This window comes from Zalophus californianus, chromosome 16 (assembly GCF_009762305.2).
Source record: "Zalophus californianus isolate mZalCal1 chromosome 16, mZalCal1.pri.v2, whole genome shotgun sequence".
Classification (NCBI taxonomy): domain Eukaryota; kingdom Metazoa; phylum Chordata; class Mammalia; order Carnivora; family Otariidae; genus Zalophus; species Zalophus californianus.
The window spans coordinates 45,810,032-45,827,920 of NC_045610.1; the positions used below are offsets into that span (position 1 = coordinate 45,810,032).

Here is a 17,889-nt window from a genome sequence, read left to right on the forward strand (position 1 = left end):
TCTATCCCCACTTTCCTAGTCCCATTCCATAACAATCTTCTTCCCTTTAAACCCTTAGCCTTCTAAATGGTCTTCCTGCCTATAAGCTGTAAGGTAATCTGCCTGTCCCAGAATTACATTCCTCAAACATAAATATCATCACTGCTAAACAGAGATGATAGTGAAAGCCCTGGGTTCAAAAATCCATGTTCCATGACTTACTAGTTCTGTGTCTTGGGCAAGTAACAATGTCTCAAGTCCTAGTCTCTTCATTTAAAATATAAGAGTCCAATAAAGTACATAATAGTTCCTAGCACATACCTAATAATTACTCAACAAATTTTAGCTGTGCCATCATCATTATCGTCATGTCTTCCTCCCTAATCAAAACCTTCTAATGATTCTTCTTGGATAGCTCCACAAAGTTTACAAAATATCTATAGAACAAAGCACAAACTCCTTAGTAAACTATTCAAATCCCACCTGGCTTTAATCTCCCTTTTTCAGCTCTTCCATCTCACCAAAGCTGCCCATGGTCTAGAACCAGAAAAAGCCTCCATCAGTCCCTAAACATTCACTATATTTTCATACTATAGAGTCTTTGCCTGTTTGGGTTAACCTTTGTCTTTAACTTCTATCTCCTGAAATTTTAGTCATCCTTTCTTCAAAATTCAGCTTACATGTTCTTCTGTCTTTCCATGAAGACTTTACCGATCCCTTGCAATATTAATTACTCAATTCTTTGAGGTTCTAGACAATTTTGTTTATACTTTTAAAAATATCAGGCTGTGAGCATCTGTGTGGCTCAGTTCGTAAAGCATTTGACTCTTGATTTTGCTCAGGTCATGATCTCAGGATTGTGAGACTGAGCCCTGCACTGGACATGGAGCCTGCTTAAGATTCTCTCTCCCTCTCCTTTTGCCTTCCCCCCTCCCCCCGGCTCATGTGCACGTGCTCTCTCTCTCTCTCTCTCTCCAAAAAAATAAATAAATAAATAACTATCAGGCTGTTTATTGGACTTGGTTATATTATTTGTTTAACCAGGTTGCAACTTCTTGAGGAAAAAAGCCCGATTCTATTTTTCTCTATAATTCCCTGGTTATACTACCTAACTTGTTATTTCCCCAGTTATCCTAGATAACTGCCTTTAAACATAGTGCAGGCTCAATAAATGTTTGTAGAATGAGTATTTGTTTTGGAACTTTGAATCTATTTTCCACTTACTGAACTATAAATTTTTAGAAACCCGATTTGGAGATAAAATACAAGGTAAGGCATTCTTAATATAATTACCTTTTACTAATATGAATAAAAAGGAACATTAATGTTGACAATATAAAACAATACAAAATAACATTTAGCTGTTTCTTCCCTTGACACAACAAGCTTAACATTAAAAAGCAAGGGAGCAAGAATCTGGTGAGGAAATACCAGTTAGTCTGACAAAGGGGTTGGAATAGATCAGGTTTGGTGGCAACAAAATTTCTCAGTGATGTGATCTATTAATACCTGAAAGATATTCAGATTTTTCTGGTTAATAGCAACCTAGATCATGTCATATACTTCCCTTCATACCATCAGATCATTTGCCTTATCATCTTGCTCAATATGCCCACCACTTCTGAAGCACATCATCTATCCATCCAGTAAACATTTAATGAGCATCTGCTTTGTCTGCTATATGATCCTGATGTCAGTAAAAAAATAACATAAAAAACAACTGGGCGCCTGGGTGGCTCAGTAGGTTAAGCGTCCAACTTTTTTTTTTCCTTTTTAAGATTTTATTTATTTATTTCTCAGAGAGAGAAAGAAAGAGGGAGAGAGAGAGGACAAGCAGAGGGAGTGGCAGAGGGAGAAGCAGGTTCTCTGCTGAGCAGAGAGCCCCATGAGAGACTGGATCCCAGGGTCCTGGGATCATGACCTAAGCTGAAGGCAGATGCTTAACCAACTGAGCCACCTAGGTGTCCCTAAGCCTCCAACTCTTGATTTCAGCTCAGGTCATGATCTCAGCGTTGTGAGATCAAGCCCTGTGCCACGCGAGGCACTCAGCAGGGAGTCTGCTTGAGATTCTCTCTCCCTCTGCTCCTCCCCTAACCCCATGCTCATTCACTTTCTTTCTCTCTCTCGAATAAATATTAAAAAACACACACAAACACACACACACAAAAACATAAACATCAAAAAATAACTTGAGAGAATCAAGTTCTTCAGGTGGGCTGTACAAAGCCAATATATTGGATTTTCAAATCTCTGCCCACAATAAATTATGAATTTTGAATTATGAATTCAAAATTATGAATAAGCCAGGCATTATTCCATAGGCACCTATTTGGTCACTGTCATTGTGGCCACTGTGCTTTTGTTTTAAGTTTATTTATTTAAGCAATCTCTACACCCAATGTGGGGTTTGAAATCACACCTCGAGATTAAGAGTCACATGCTCTACTGACTAAGCCAGCCAGGTACCCCTGTGCTTTTGTTTTTTTATCAAACAACTGGGAAGATGAACCTTAGAACAAAAATACATGGTGCTGGCAAGGACTGAATGTAACAGTAGGTTAAGTATACTACAGAATCTCTGCTATCTGGCCCACATCTCCTCTGTACTATGACACAGAAAAGACATAGATAAAAGGTAATGTGATAAACTATGCGTGTTTTCCTCAGAGAACTTCAACATTTGCACTGAGAAGAACACAAAAAAAGTCATTCAGAAAACAACAGGCTAAAGGGTGTTCAAATCTAATCTGACTCAACAATTTCTTGAATGTTTAATATATTCTCCCAACTACCAACTCACAGCAGATGAACCCTAAGCCTAACTCTCTAACACTTGCTAATCAAGATGACCAAGAGCTTTGTTTTAATCATCTGTAAAATAGGATAAAAACACTACCTTTGAGATAAAGCTAGTACAGTACTTGGTTGAATTCTAAACCTCTGTAAGAATGTATCTGTCCCTCTGGTGTTCCACCAGACCATACATGACCTAGGGTTCTAGAACCATGCATATAGGTATCTTTCAAAATGATACTCATTTAAATTAGGCAACTACAATAATAATGAAAGGAAGAAACTCAATTTACTTCCTAAGGCAGACCATTTCCGCCCCTGGATAACTTTAATAGTGTCTTATTTGTCTTCTCTGAATTCTTTTCCACCCTATGATCCATTCTCTCCCTGTGAGCTTTTCACAAATCAGACCTGATCATATTATCCCTTTGCTTGAGATCATTCACCGGCTTCTCATTGTTCTTAATAAAAATCCAAAGCACCAAATCAGGGATGGTGGTATAGTCCATGTTTACCTCTCCAATTCACTTTGTATCATGTTTTCTTACGTTCTCCATGGCAGGAGGACCTTCTTTCAACTCCTCAAACCTGCCAGATTACCTTCCTGCCACAGGTCCTTTAAACATACACATAATTCACTTTACTTGGAACATTCCTCTTTTCCTCCAAACTATGCAAATTTGATTCATTCTTTGGACTTCTTTCTCAGGGAATGCTTTTTTGGGGGACCTCTGATGAGGTCAGGTATCCCTAAAACACACTCTAACACATCAAGTACCTTTCCTTTGTAATACCACAGGAGGAGACTACTTGAGTAATGTCTTCCTCACTATAATATAAACTCCAGAAAGGTAGGGACTACATCTGGTTTTGCTCATTATTAGATTCACAGCAGCTGTTATGTACTTCTTAAGCAAATGCTTAGCTAATGTATGTTGAATGAATAAAATGAATGAATGAATAAAAAACTGATCTTTCATTTCTGCCAGTCCTCCCACTCTTAGCATCTTAGGTTAGTCTTAGCCTTAAGTTTCTCTGTATTATTATGCAATTGATCCTTGGACAACATGGGTTTGAACTATACAGGTTCACTTATATGTGGATCTTTTTCGATAAATATAGTACACTACTTTAAATGTATCTTCTCTGCCTTATGATTTTCTTAATAACATTTTCTTTACTCTAGCTTTATTATAAGAATACAGTATATAATGCATATATAAAATATGAGTTAATGAACTGTTAATGTTATTGGCAAGGCTTCCAGGCAACAGCAGGCTATTAGTAGCTAAGTTTTTGAGGAGTCAAAAGTTATACTCAGATTTTCAACTGCATAGGAGGTCAGTGTCCCTAACTCCCGCATTGTTCAAGGGTCAACTGTCCAATAGTTAAGGATCTCTGGAAATCTCTATTCAAAGAAACTCTGTGGCACATAGAATTATTCTTTTGTAATGAGAATAATTACCACCTAATTACTCCTTTATAAAATATGGGGATTTCCTACGAATCTACTTGTTTAATTTTGTTGTAAATGAAAGAACATGTTGAATAGAAAGAATATATCCAGGACTTATTTTGGAGGTATGTGTTCTAATTTGTGGGCCAGCACTTCCAAGAGGGTGACTTTAGGGGAACTATTTATCTTTTCTCAGCCTCAATTTTCTCATCTGGAAAACAGAGCTCTATTTCTTGGACACGGATTAAATGACATGATACATATATGGTGTTCCTGCAACAGTACACACTTATTAAAACCTTATCCTTTCCTGTCTCCCAATATAAACAAATTAAATAAATCTACAGTTTCCATTATTATAACATCTCCCAGCATATCTGCCACAATTGCTTATTTTGTTAACATATAAGCCACAAAAGACCCAAATGATTCATCAGCTAACTTAGTACTACTGATCACCAGGAAGATTTGACACATATATACGATGGCCATAAAGTCCTAGAACTTTGGATTTTTTTCTGTCCTATTAAAATTAAAGAAATGAAAAAGTATCAATCAGAAGTTCTATCCATTTCTGATATAAAAATCTAACTTTGCTCAGAAGAACATCCTTTATTACCAATTCTTTAGAGGGTCAGAAAGTGATAGTAAAGACAGCCAACTCAAACTCTCATATACCCCAGACATATAACCTGCCACTTGGAAAAGCCCACATACAGCTTCCATCACTACTTTGCTCAGGCACCTCAAAGTTCCTTAGTGATGGTGTCTCTCTGGGAGGAACAGGGAGGGAAATGGATTATTTTCTAAGGCACTACAGATTGGTAGCTTATTTTACTTTAAATTTAAAGTAAAGACCTTAAACCCCTCAACCTGGATGTTAAGTCCTGTATAATCTGAATCTCCTGGGCTAGCAAAACCTTCTCTCTTCCTGCTCTCAATTCCCATTCTAACCAAGGATATGATATTTTACCGTTGTTTTTGGTTTTGTTTTGTTTTTGGTTCCTAAACACCTTTCTCAAATTTGGGCTTTTGCTCATGCTGTTCCATGCCAAAAACATTCTTTCTCTTCTTTACCAATTCAAACCCTTCCCATCTTCTAAAGCTTCAAATTCTACTCCATCAAGAAACCCTTCCTATTTTTCCAGTCTACAAGGATCTACTTCCTAAATTTATTAGTATCTGTACAATCAAATACATACTGACTTGTAACATTATCCAATTGTTCCTGTTAAACATTTTCATCTTCCCAACAAGACTAGACCCCTCAAAAGATCAGAGGTTATGTCTCCACATTTCTACTGGTTGGCTTCACAAATATCTCTAACTTATTTTGTTCAAAACAGGTTGTCCTCCTTCAGATTTGTCCCCCTATCAAAGGATTCTTCATTTATTAAATGGTGCCACCAAAATGAAATCCAAATCTTGATCCCCATGCTCTCCCATTCAATCAATTTCCATTTCTCCTTGGTTCTATCTCCAAAACATCTCTTGAATATCAACCTCTTTCCTACTCCACTACTACCACTTTAGTCTAAGTTACTTTCATCCTAAGACTGATTTTACTCTTTCCTCCTTCCTCTCATTACATTTCACATATAGCAACCAAGAGATCTAACATCTACATCAGATCAAGTCAGTCCTCTTCTGAAAATCCTTCAAGGACTCCCCACACTCTTAGAATGAAAACTGAACTCCTTATAATGGCCTCCCATTAATATGCAACTCCAGCCACACTGGCCTCCTTTCAATCATTTCAATGTCAAGTTCTGCTGTCTTAGGGACTTTGCACATGCTGTTTTCTCTTTCTGTAATGCCCTTCAAATTACTATTTCCTTCTCAACCTTCAGATCTCAGCTTCAATGTTGTTTGTTCAAAAAGGACTTTCCCAACACCATTTTTAGAGAAGATTTTCATGTGTCTTTTATATTCTTCTGTGCTTGGTAAATAACTGGTGCATAACATTCTTTCCAATTTGATTTTTTCATTGAGACTGCTTAACTTTTTGCTGTTTTGCAGTACCTCTTTTGGTGATTCAACTGCAAACCTCACACCTGGGCTTAGGTCAAGTCCCTCCTATTAGGTCTCTCTCCTAACACACCCTATTTATAGTGCCCTTATCACAATTTGTAATTATTAATTTGTGATTATTTGTTTAATGCTTTCTCTATAGACCATAAGCACAAAAAGGGCTATATCAGGACCCTAGTCCATAAAGGAATTATCATATATTTGCAATGACCTCCTCCTCCACCCCATCCCCCAAAGCTTATCCTCTCAGTTCAGTACTATGTAGCACTGTCTTCAAGATATTATATTGTATCGAAATATAAGGCAATCTCCTATTTTCCAGAAGAAAATTTCATAAACAAATGTGTTCAGCTAACTTAAGTACGTAAGTTTTTTGAATAAAGACCAAATCATCAAATGTCTATTGATTTATTTAGTAACACATATATACTGTAAAAATCACAAAATATATTTAGAAATTTTTTTCTATTTTCATTGGACAACTTTACTAAAACTGTTCACATCTATCTTTGATATCAACAAAGCCATTTTTTTTTGTCATCTAACACAATTTTCCTGAATACAACACCTTCAATTCTAAGTTATTTGGAATACGGTACCCTTTGAATCCATATTAGAATGCTGTAACCGTATAGGTGCCTGGGTGGCATAGTGGGTTAGGCGTTTGAAGTTTGGTTTCAGGTCAGGTTGTGATCTAAGGGTCATGGGATCAAGCCCTGTGTTGGCCCCATGTCAGGCTCCAAGCTCTGCATGGAGTATACTTGGGATTCTCTCTCCCTCTGCCCTCTCAAATAAATAAATCTTAAAAAAAAAAAAAAAAATGCTGTCCCTGTACATCTTATTCCAAGCCAAAAGTATTCCTTCACTATCTAAATGATCTGTAAAACAGTACTATGTGTATAGTATCCACTTACTATACTGCTTATTAAGGCGATTTTTACAAGCCTTGTTTATAACTTCATCCAACACTTCTGTGAAGTTCTATCCCCAGGAATAATTGATAAATCCATTAAAATGTCTTCACTTTTTAAAAAATCATTTTCATCACTACATCAAAAACGAATGATGTGGGGCGCCTGGGTGGCTCAGTCGTTAAGCGGCTGCCTTCGGCTCAGGTCATGATCCCAGGCTTCTGGGATCAAGCCCCACATCGGGCTCCCTGCTCCGCGGGAAGCCTGCTTCTCCCTCTCTCACTCCCCCTGCTTGTGTTCCTGCTCTCTCTCTCTGTCAAATAAATAAATAAAATCTTTAAAAAAAAAACTAATGATGTACTGTATGGTGACTCGCATAAAATAAATAAAATCAATTTCATCAGGTGAATTTTATAAATATCCAAATTAACACTGATTGAAGTCATTTAGGCTAGTGTGTCTTCCCCAGTTATATTAAAAATGGACAGAATTTCTGCCTTATAATAGGAGAGATGTTTGTAAAGACTCATATATGAAGTAATGCTTTTCTATGAGAGACAATTTGGAGGAGGAGTTAAGATTTAGGCTTAGGTGGTTTATCAGACTGGCTATTCCATGGAAAATCCTGAAGTGCATTACTGCTAAGAGTAAGGAAAAAAGAGTAAACCTGATGGGTATCATCTAGGAGTAGGCTACACATTTCTTTTCTTCTCCATGTTTTTATACAAATTGAAATTGTTATTAAATAGTGGTTAAAGGCTAACAATGAAACTAGTTTATCATTTGAGAAGACTTCTGGGGCCAAAGAAAGCAAATGTATCATTAGTTAAGACAAAATTACAAGAATATGAAACAAATTAAACAACTTGAGTGATCTGCTTATCCATTTAAGAAGGTACAGATAACTTTTAATTTCACATCAGGCCTCAAAAAAATAATCTTAAAAGGGACTCTTTACCAGGAAGAGGAATTTGTATGGCAAGAAATAAAAGCTTTGGAAGCATTGATACAACTTACAAACAGGTAAATTTCCTAAGACAGAATCCTACCTTACATTAGTTCAAATATTAATAGCTGTTATATGTAAAGAGCTGTATGTAAAGAAGAAGCCAACTGGGAGAAATTTCTATCTCATCCTGCGAAGAAAAATTAAGGAAATACGGACGTGGCGATGCATTAAAATATTTATCATTTGACATCACAGGCCTATTAAGGTTAATGTGAAGTAATTTCTAAAATCGATTTGCTTTGTAACTTCAAAATAAAGCAAGCCCATAACTCAATGACAGCAGTTGGTAGAGGTCAACTCTTCTATTCAAGGCAAAGACCCTACGGTGAGTCTCCCAGACCTGGTCCATCAGTAAGGGACAAAAGATTCAGTTTCTTGAGATGGCAGGGGGAAAATGACTTGGCACTGCATCACACTTCAAATCCAATAGGGTTTCTCCCAAGCCAACAGAGCACTGTGCGTCAAAGCATACCCTGGTGTCGTAAGGACAGTGAAATGGATGTAAAAACCCTGTCTTTCATTTCCTGAACGCCTTATCAACATGCACAATAAAACACTCCTGATCCCCATCACAGGTCACGGGGAAAACCCCCAGATTTGCCGTTGTTACCCCCTCCCCTCGTAGAGGTGTTTGCCCCTCAGCACTGGGCCTTGGAGTTTTCTCTTCCCAGATCATTGTCGGGGGTGGGGGGGGATGGGTGGGTGGAATTCACTGAGTGAGGAAAGCAACGTGGGCTAGGAAGTCTGTTACCAAAACAGAAATCGGGATTAAAAATACCGATCCTATCGTCCCTCCACCTTCTCCTCCTAGAGCACAAAAACAAAACCAGACACCCCCCGCCAACTTGCCCCACCATTACGAAGGTAGCCCAAGCTCTGATCAGAGGTGCCTCCCAATCATCCTCCGGGCGAGAGAGCACCTGGGGCGAGTTTTCGGTCCCCCCCTTCCCCCCCCCCCCCGCCCCTCGTCTCTCACCCCAGCCGGGGCCAGGCCCCTGGACTGACAGGAGGGGCCGGCCGGACGCTGGCATTATCGCCGAACCGCGCTCACACGGGTGGAAGCAACGCAGGACCTGAGGTAACACGAATCGGGCTGCGGGCAAGGCCTCCCAGCCGACGAGACGACAGGCAGGACCCGGCAGCAGGGGAGGCGGGAGAAGCAGCCGGGCCTAGGCCGCACCAGGCCGCGGAGTGGCCGTACGCGGCTTCCCGGCCGAGGCTGCGAGCCAAGCCTCAGCGCTGCGGGGTTATCATTACCTGGACGGGTTCCTGCAGCACCGTCATCCTTGAGGCTCAGGCCCACTTTCTGCAGTGCCTCAGGCCCCCCCCGTAGCGGCTCCGGCCCGGCCAGCCCCGGCTCATTTAAACTCACCAGCGACCGTTACCGGGAGATGGGGGAGGCCGAGCGATTACCGAGTACCTCCGAGCGGTACACGGAAATACCCGAAGTGGAGAGATCCGCGCGGGAGCCAGACGGAAAAGCCCGAAGGAGGCCGGAAACTCCCGAGGCCGATCGGCGAAGGAGGAGACCGTTGCCGAAAATTGTCGAGGATTCCCGGAGACTACCGAGTCCGATCCAGAACGTAGTTTTCTCCCTTCGGCCACGCCTTCACTCCCGCACGCCACGCCCAATCGGCCACCCTAGGCTGGGCCACGCCCAATCGGCGACGGGCCGGCTGGGCGTGGCTTGCCGAAGCGGGCGGGGAGCGTTACGTGGCCGGACTACCGTCTCCGCTCGCCACTCAACCCCTGCGGATCAGCTGATGAGCGGTATATTAAGCAGAGGGTAAAACACGAGAGTTTGGGGCTGACTTTAATCAAGAAGTATTTGTCTGTTGAGTTTAGTTCATTCATCATTCCAGAAGTACCTATAATGGCTCAAAGGGAAATAGGAAATTTTGGAAGGACTGCCACCCTTCAAAGATTTAGTATGGACCGGAGCCGTCCACACTGAAGAGTTTGCGACCTCTTTAAAGGAAAAACAATGTAACAGTGCTGTGTTATGTGGTGCCTACTATAAGTGACGTCAAAATTAAGAGGAGAGGGAAATAAATTGGGATTAAGATGAGGAAAGTTTCATGGAAGGAAAAAGGCAGACTTAAACTGGACTCTGAATGATGGGAAGAATTAGAAGAGAAGACTGGCAGGTGAAGGGAAGCAGAAATGAGATCAGTCTGGTAAGAGTTAAGGCATTAACTGGAAATAATTACTTAGGTGACCAGATCATGGAAAATCTCAGAAGGCTGGCAGAAATTGTTATTCCTGATAGGAAAGGCACTGTGGTGTGTTGGGAAATGCGGAGGCTTGATTTTGAATTTTACCTCCGGCACTAACTAGTTTTAGGTCCTTAGGCAAATCACATCTCTGAACTTCTATTTCCTTAGTCTGAAAAAGATGACTAAAGGAATTAAATGAATTGATGTTTCTAATAGGTTCTCTCAAATTTCCTTCCTATTCCCTCTCCCCCCAAAATGTGTGAACCAGTGAACTATTAAAATTTTGTTTTTTGGTAGATGATGAAAACAGTTTTTGAAAGTTAATTGTCTAATCTAAGGCCTAGGTCTGTAAGTCAAACCCCATCCCTTCTCATTGATTAAAGCAAGACCCAGGGCCCGCCTGGATTCAAGGGGAGGAGAAATAGACTCCACCTCTAGATGGGAGGAGTAGCAAAGTGACACTGCAAAAGCTTGTGCCCTGGAGGGATTGATTGCTGGACCGTCTTTGGAAACAATCTACCAGATATGAGATGAGAATCTAGTAGTGGTAATGGAAAGAAAGAGGTGGGTAAGAGATAATCACCCTTAAAATGTGATGCTTTGAACTGAACGCAACACTCCATGTTTATTCTAATTAATGCAAAGAATGATGAGACTTGCTTTTATTATCTGGATGACTTCTATTAGACTAAAGTTGTATTTACATTTTAAACTGTCACATGACATTGTTCATGCTAAGCTTGTGGTCATTTTACACACACAGCTCTTTTTTTTTTTTTTACACACACAGCTCTTTTTCACTCAACATGCTGCCAACCCAAGTCTTGTACTTGTGCAATAGATTCTTGTAAACTTGAATGTAGGAACTTACAACACAGCATATAATGATGATATTTTTTGTGTGTGAAAATGTGTATCTAGAGTCAGCATTTAAAGAGACCGTGATGCTTGGCATTCTGGCTCTGAAGCTTAGAATTTGCTTAACGCACACCCTTCCCCCCCCCCCCGCCCCAAAACGCATCTCTTTTCTAACTGTTCTTCACTGGGCTAATACATCTGTTGTGATTTTCTGCTCATCCACATTGTTTGAAGTTAGGCTTTGGTGGGATCTTTTAAAGCATTTTTGCTTCCTTCTGTGTTCCTGATTGACCTACTTAAACTTGCCATCCAGCAACCACTGGAGCATCCTGCTGTCATCCATTATCCAAATATGTTTAGCTGGTGAGCAGATCTGGGTTGCAATAAGCATTATTCCAAACATGGTAAATTATCTCTTCTCTTTAGCCTGCCTCTTGGTTTGTTTCGTGTTCAATCCGATTCGAAGGTTGGCTTTTAGCGAACTATTCAAGAAGCTAGACTTGGTATCATTGCCAAGATGCAGGTCCCACTCAAACATAGCCCCCAGCAAGCTTACTCTTCTGAGTTCCTTCAGCCCCCCTTATCTGTACCCTTCTTTAGTCCCTGTTGAGGCTGCTGTCTTATCCTTCTTCTATTACCTGAACTTGAGGCTTTTACCCCTGTGTTTCCTCCTCCCTCTTGGCCAAATCATCCCCTTCCTTTGGTGTCTCTGATCACACAGTCTCCTGGTTTTCCTCCTACTGCTCTGTTTTCATCAGTTTCCTTTGCCCCCCACCCCCCAATACTAGAATGCTTCAGGGGCCGTTTTAGGCCTTCTCCTCACCCTATGCTTCCTTCCTTTGCAAACCCATCCATTCTCTTGGCCTCCACTTTCATCTAAAATTGTTCCAGGGGCACCTGGGTGGCTCAGTCAATTAAGCCTCTTGATTTCAGCTCAGGTCATGATCCCAGGGTTGTGAGATTGAGCCCCAAGTCAGGCTCCGAACTGGACTTGAAGCCTGCTTAAGATTCTCTCTCTCCTTCGCCCTCTGCCCCTCCCCGACCTCCCTCTCTCAAGGGGAAAAAAAAAAGTAAAATTGTTCCAAAATCTCTACCTCTAGCCAGACTGCTTCCTAGAACTTCAGACCTGAATGCCAGCTGTCAACTGGACATCTCACAGGTGCTTGTTCAGAACGACATCCCCGGTCCTCGTACTTGAAGTATTTCCTACCCCAACTTAAGGTACTGCCACCCTCTCCATTGCCCAAACCTGGAGCGCTCTCTCTTTGACAAAAAGAGACAAAAGCCCTACTAATTTTACCCTGGATGTACCTTCATGTCTCTTCCTGTCTCTAGCCTTACCTATCCTCAGAACCAAGTCTGATCATGTCAAGACTCCCTCCTAAACCTTCCCAGCCAACTCGAGATTTCCCATTGTGCTCAGGACATCGCTCAAACCTGTTCACTTCTCTCTCTCTTTTTTTTTTATTTGAGAGAGAGCATGAGTGAGCACACAAGTGGGGAGGGGCAGAGGGAGAAGGAGATAAAGAGTCTTAAGCAGGCTACATGCCTAGTGCAGAGCCCCACCAACACCAGGCTTAATTCCCCCCGACCCTGAGAGCATGACCAGAGCCAAAATCAAGAGTCAGACACTTAACCAACTGAGCCACCCAGGCGCCCCTAAATTCTCTTATAAGGCCCTCCAAGGTCTTGTCTCTGCCTCCCTATTCAGCCTTGTCTCATCTCCCTGTTATCCTCTACATTCCCACGAAGGGGACCAGAATATGTCACTTTGGCATAAGGATTATTTTGACCTGAAAGCAATTAGGAAGCAGCAAACACAGAAAGAGCTCTTTACTTTCTCACTATCTGCCTAAAAGCAGGACATAAATTTCCCTTTGTGAAGGTGCTTCCTCTCCCCTCTCCTGTACCAGGAGGAGGAAAACAACCATTATCACTTAGAGACAAAGAGTTGGCACTGATTTGGGTCTGTACAAACAAACCTTACTGAAATAACCCTTATCTTCCATTAGTTTTCCCATATATTTACCTTTCTACAACTTACCACCCCAGAGGCCCAAACCTTTTCCGCTCTATTTTGTCACTTCTCCACAAATTTATCGCTGTTTGCTAAGATGGTATATATGCCCCAAGTCCTAACCACCTCTTGTTTTTTAAATTTTGTTAATCTGTCTTTTGTCAGTTTAATTTGCAGGGCCTATTCTACAAACCTGAGAGAGTAGAGAGAAGGTCACATGAGACATATAGCAAGAAAGTGGTCATCTACAAGCCAGGAAGAAAGCTCTCACCAGAAACCAAAGTTGCTAGCACCTTGATCATGGACTTCTAGCCTCCAGAACTGTGAGAAAACACATTTCTGTTGTTTAATCCACCCAGTCTGCAGTATTTTGTTCTAGCATCCTGAGCAGACCAGTATAATCAGGATGATTTATGTCTTATCTCCCTAAGGGAAGCCTGTCTTATATTTCTCCATATTGTTCTTTGAAAAGCATTACGTATTTAGTATATGCTTAAAAAATATTGATTGATTAAAGTGGAAGCCTTTACACTTATTACTTCTTCTTCCTGAAATACTTTGCCCTTACTCTTTAGCTAAATTCAACTCATCCTTTTTTTTTTAAAAGATTTTATTTATTTATTTGAGAGAGAGAGAATGAGAGATAGAGAGCACGAGAGGGAAGAGGGTCAGAGGGAGAAGCAGACTCCCCGCTGAGCAGGGAGCCCAATGTGGGACTCAATCCCGGGACTCCAGGATCATGACCTGAGCCGAAGGCAGTCGCTTAACCAACTGAGCCACCCAGGCGCCCTTCAACTCATCCTTTAGGCCTCAGCCTTGATATTATGTCCTCAGAATATTCCCTGTCCACCTAACCAAAATTATTAGCTACACCCTGATTCTCTCTTACAGAATCTTTCTTGTCCCTCATAGTATGTATGGTCATTTTAATTATATTTGTTTAATATAAATTCCATGAAGGCAGGGACTTTGGCTCACCCTGACGTCCCCATTATCTAGTAGAGTGCCCTGCACAAATATAGTTATTGAAATATCATAAATGTATCTGATGATTAAAAGACATGACCACTCAGTGTTATCTCTTATTGATCATAACTTGATGCTCTTTGACTCTCCCTTTCTGGACCCAGAGAACATGCTGGTTTTGTGCATAAGTCCCTAAGGGATTTCAAGTCAAAGCAGTCTGAAGTGTTGACGCTAATCAGAAATGCATCCTGGTTGAGGTGCACTCTGAGATGGGCTACATGGCCTATGGCAGGGAGGGGTAGGCAGACTTCAAAAGCACAGGGAAGAAGATAAACTGTAAGCAAATTAGCTTGCCTGGAGTGAAGGCCGTATAAGCTTGGTTGAAATGGTAGTGTAGGGACAGTTGATAAGCTTTGGGTTCCAAACCGATGACTTTAGGTTGGTAAAATAGACCTGGGGAGCTGCTGGTGGTGATTGAGCTGGGGAGTGACTTCATGAGAATGGAATTTGAGAAAGATTATGCTAACAGCTGAGGATTATGTGAATTGGAGGAGAGCAAGAGTAGGGGTCAGGAGTGCAGCAGAAGAGGCTGCTAGGGAGTTGAGGCAACTCTTAAATTTCCATTATTCTTGGGTCGTAGGTAGTTGGGATATGGGATTGTTGAGCCCAGTGGGCAAGAAAGAATTCTTGAGACGATTTACGCTGCAAAAGGTGTTTTTATTATAGCACAGGGACGGGACCCATGGGCAGAACAAGCTGCATTGTGATTGTGAGGAGTGACTGATCATATAGGGTTTTCTACCCTTTGGAGGTGAAGGTGATGCTAGGGCTCCAGGAAATTGAGTCTATAGGTTCCTAGAGGTCTGACTATTATTAAGATTGTATTCTTCTTATAAATCATGAAGACAGTTACAAACTATAATGAAGTTTCGTGTTCTACACGACTGCGATATTTATCAGTTGACCATTTGTTTTTCCCCTGCCTTTGTTCTTAGGCAGTTCCTAGTGCCTGAGGAATGTTATATGTATATCCCACCTTATGGGGCCTTCCTGGGAGGAGGGGGGATTTCAGGGTGTCAGCTCGTGTTTTGCCCTCAGCTTGCTCTCTCGTCAACTGAATCTGAAAAAAGACGCAAAATGAAAATAGTTCCAAGTTACTCATTTACAGTGAAAAATATTCTTCTCCAATTCCTTCTCTTTAGGACATTCAGATTCCAACTAGAAGGCTGCTTACTGAGTGCAGACTGACCAAAAGAGTGAATCGAATGATCTGGCTGGCTATTACCTCCTTTTCCTCAGAATGGACATATATGCCTGACTGCTAGATTAAAAATATTTCTATTATCTGGAGAGGACTGAATGGTAGATTCTCTGTTTCTCTGTTTCTCTCTGTTTCTCTCCTTTTTAGATTCTAGGCAAACTTTCATTTTTCTCTGAATAAATTGCATGGCAATGAATTAAACACAGACCTGATTATGTTCCAGTCTTGAGTCTACACTGTAGTTGTCTCGAATAGACCCTGTTGTTGCTATTAGTTTTGTGTGTCATAAATGTATGATTTGGGAGGTAGGTGATGAGCTAGGTTCAAAATATACTGAGTTTGAAGTGCCTCAGGTGAGAAATGTCCAAATGTTAATTGAAAACATGAAGCTTGAACAATTTAGGAAAAAAGTTGGAGCTGGAGATATTTCCAGGGGTGCCTGGGTGGCTCAGTTGGTTAAGTGTCTGCCTTTGGCTCAGGTTATGATCTCAGGGTCCTGGGATTGAGCCCTGTGTCCTGGGATCAAGCAAGCTCCGAGTCAGGCTCCCTGCTCAGCAGGAGGTCTGCTTCACCCTCTGTCCCTCCCCTTTGCTCGCGCTGTCTCTCTCAAATAAATAAATAAAATCTTAAAAAAAAAAATAGAGATTTTCCAGGTAGAACTAAATGCATTCTATTTTGGTTAGTAATACCTTATAAAACCTTTGTGAGAGTATTTATCATTACATTAAAACTATTTATTTATCTGCATCCTCCACACCAGACAGGAAGCTTCTTGGGGGCAGGGATGGCCTCTTATTCGTTTTAGTAAAAGCATGTGCATACTATAGGTGTAATAAGTGTTAGTTGAATGGATGAATGGATGAATGAGAGTAATCAGGATAAAGGAGATACAGGACAGCCAGGTGAGTGACAGAACTCTGGTATGATAAGTACAGCAGAGAAGGCCCAGAGACAAGAGCACTAGGTCTAGCCACAGAGAAGTCACTGGTGGGGTGCTAGGGAGGAAGTCAGAATTTGAGAAGTAAAAGAAGAAGTTGGTGGAAAGGGAAACAAAGAAGAGAATTATTTTTAGCACTAAAAGCATGTCCCCAAATGCTGAGAAAAAGTGCTTGCTAAGGTGTTGAGTCTCTTTTTTCCTTCCTGAAGCCACCCATGCTGTGGGTGACAGGGTCAGCTGTCACTGATGCTTTCTTGTTTTCTTGTCCTCTTGGGGGCCAGGGCTCTCCATGAGGGAATCCCATTGGCTCTACCAGCTCCCACTGTCACCTTAGTGTCCTGGGTTCTAGTCTCAGATCTGCCATGACTCATAGTGTGACCTTGGGCAAGTCACCCCCTTCTGTCTGTGCCTCTAAAGTCCCTTGCAGCTGACAGGATGTCTGGGGGAATGCAGTTTGGATGACTGGTGAGGGTTCTGGCTTGCTCTCCATTGCTTTTCAACTATAAATCACTTTGCCAGACACCAGCTGTCCTGCCCTCTGCTTTAGATTCTCGGGCGGGCTCCAACCCACCTGTTGTTGGGGCCCGCCCAATGTCTTCCTCCCACGGTTCAGCTCACAGATCCATCACTAGGCCGCACTGCCTTGATCACAGCACAGGAATGAGCTTCAGCCATTTAGACAGACTGTTGAGTGATTGGGCCAAACGTGGAGCATTCTCCACTTATGCTAAACAGCTGAGGAAATGAAGGTGGATGGGATGATTTAAATTGCTCAGAGGACCTGTGCTATCAATGGCCCTTAAAATTTTTATTTTAATTTGATTTTAGACCCTTCCATTCCTTCTCTGCCTTTACCTTTGGTGCTCTGGGTTTTCAGGGTCACTAAGACTTCAGGTTTTCATTGCTTTTTTCCTTCTTCTTTGGTCATAAGGAATCTTAGCTATAGGGGATTGGGTTAATCATTCTCCTTGAGTTATATAGCCTTCTTTCATCACTGATCCATACAGAGCTTTTTGTTTAATTAGTTATTTATTCCTTTTTATCTCGTTGCCCCATCCCATCCAAACAATACTCACCATAAGCAACCCTCAAATATTTTTAATGTGTATTTTTTGTTTGTATGTGTAATGCTTCTAGTATGCATGTACTTAATAAAATTTAATAATACATCCTATTCTCCCAGTATAGCCAAAATTTTATTTCAACATGTAAACAATATTAAAATTATTGATATATTACATTCTTTTTTTTTGTAGTAAGTCTTCAAAACCCATTGTGTGTTTTTTCTTACAGCATATCTCAATTTGGATGCTAAATTTTCATCACAAATACTTAATCTGTATTTAGATTTCATAATTTCACAGTTGAAAAAGTAGATTCACATACCTAAGTTTTCCAAGCATACTTGAAAATTTTCCAGTAACTGAATCAAGTACCAAAAAAATCATTTTCCTT

General features: G+C 41.1%; 2 protein-coding genes across 11 annotated transcripts in view; one reads left to right on the forward strand and one right to left on the reverse strand.

Moving 5' to 3' along the window:
- The window catches only part of CDC27 (cell division cycle 27), a 73,686-nt gene extending 64,071 nt beyond the window's left edge, over nucleotides 1-9,615 (reverse strand). For all 9 annotated transcript variants that reach the window (XM_027625171.2, XM_027625166.2, XM_027625170.2 and 6 more), the window contains exon 1: nucleotides 9,437-9,615. In XM_027625171.2, coding sequence (XP_027480972.1) covers nucleotides 9,437-9,463 — 27 coding nt within the window. In that variant the 5' untranslated portion in view covers nucleotides 9,464-9,615. The remainder of the gene's footprint in view (nucleotides 1-9,436) is intronic.
- Nucleotides 9,570-17,889, forward strand: part of MYL4 (myosin light chain 4) — a 28,887-nt gene continuing 20,567 nt past the window's right edge. For both annotated transcript variants that reach the window (XM_027625172.1, XM_027625173.1), the window contains exon 1: nucleotides 9,570-9,965. In XM_027625172.1, coding sequence (XP_027480973.1) covers nucleotides 9,571-9,965 — 395 coding nt within the window. In that variant the 5' untranslated portion in view covers nucleotide 9,570. The remainder of the gene's footprint in view (nucleotides 9,966-17,889) is intronic.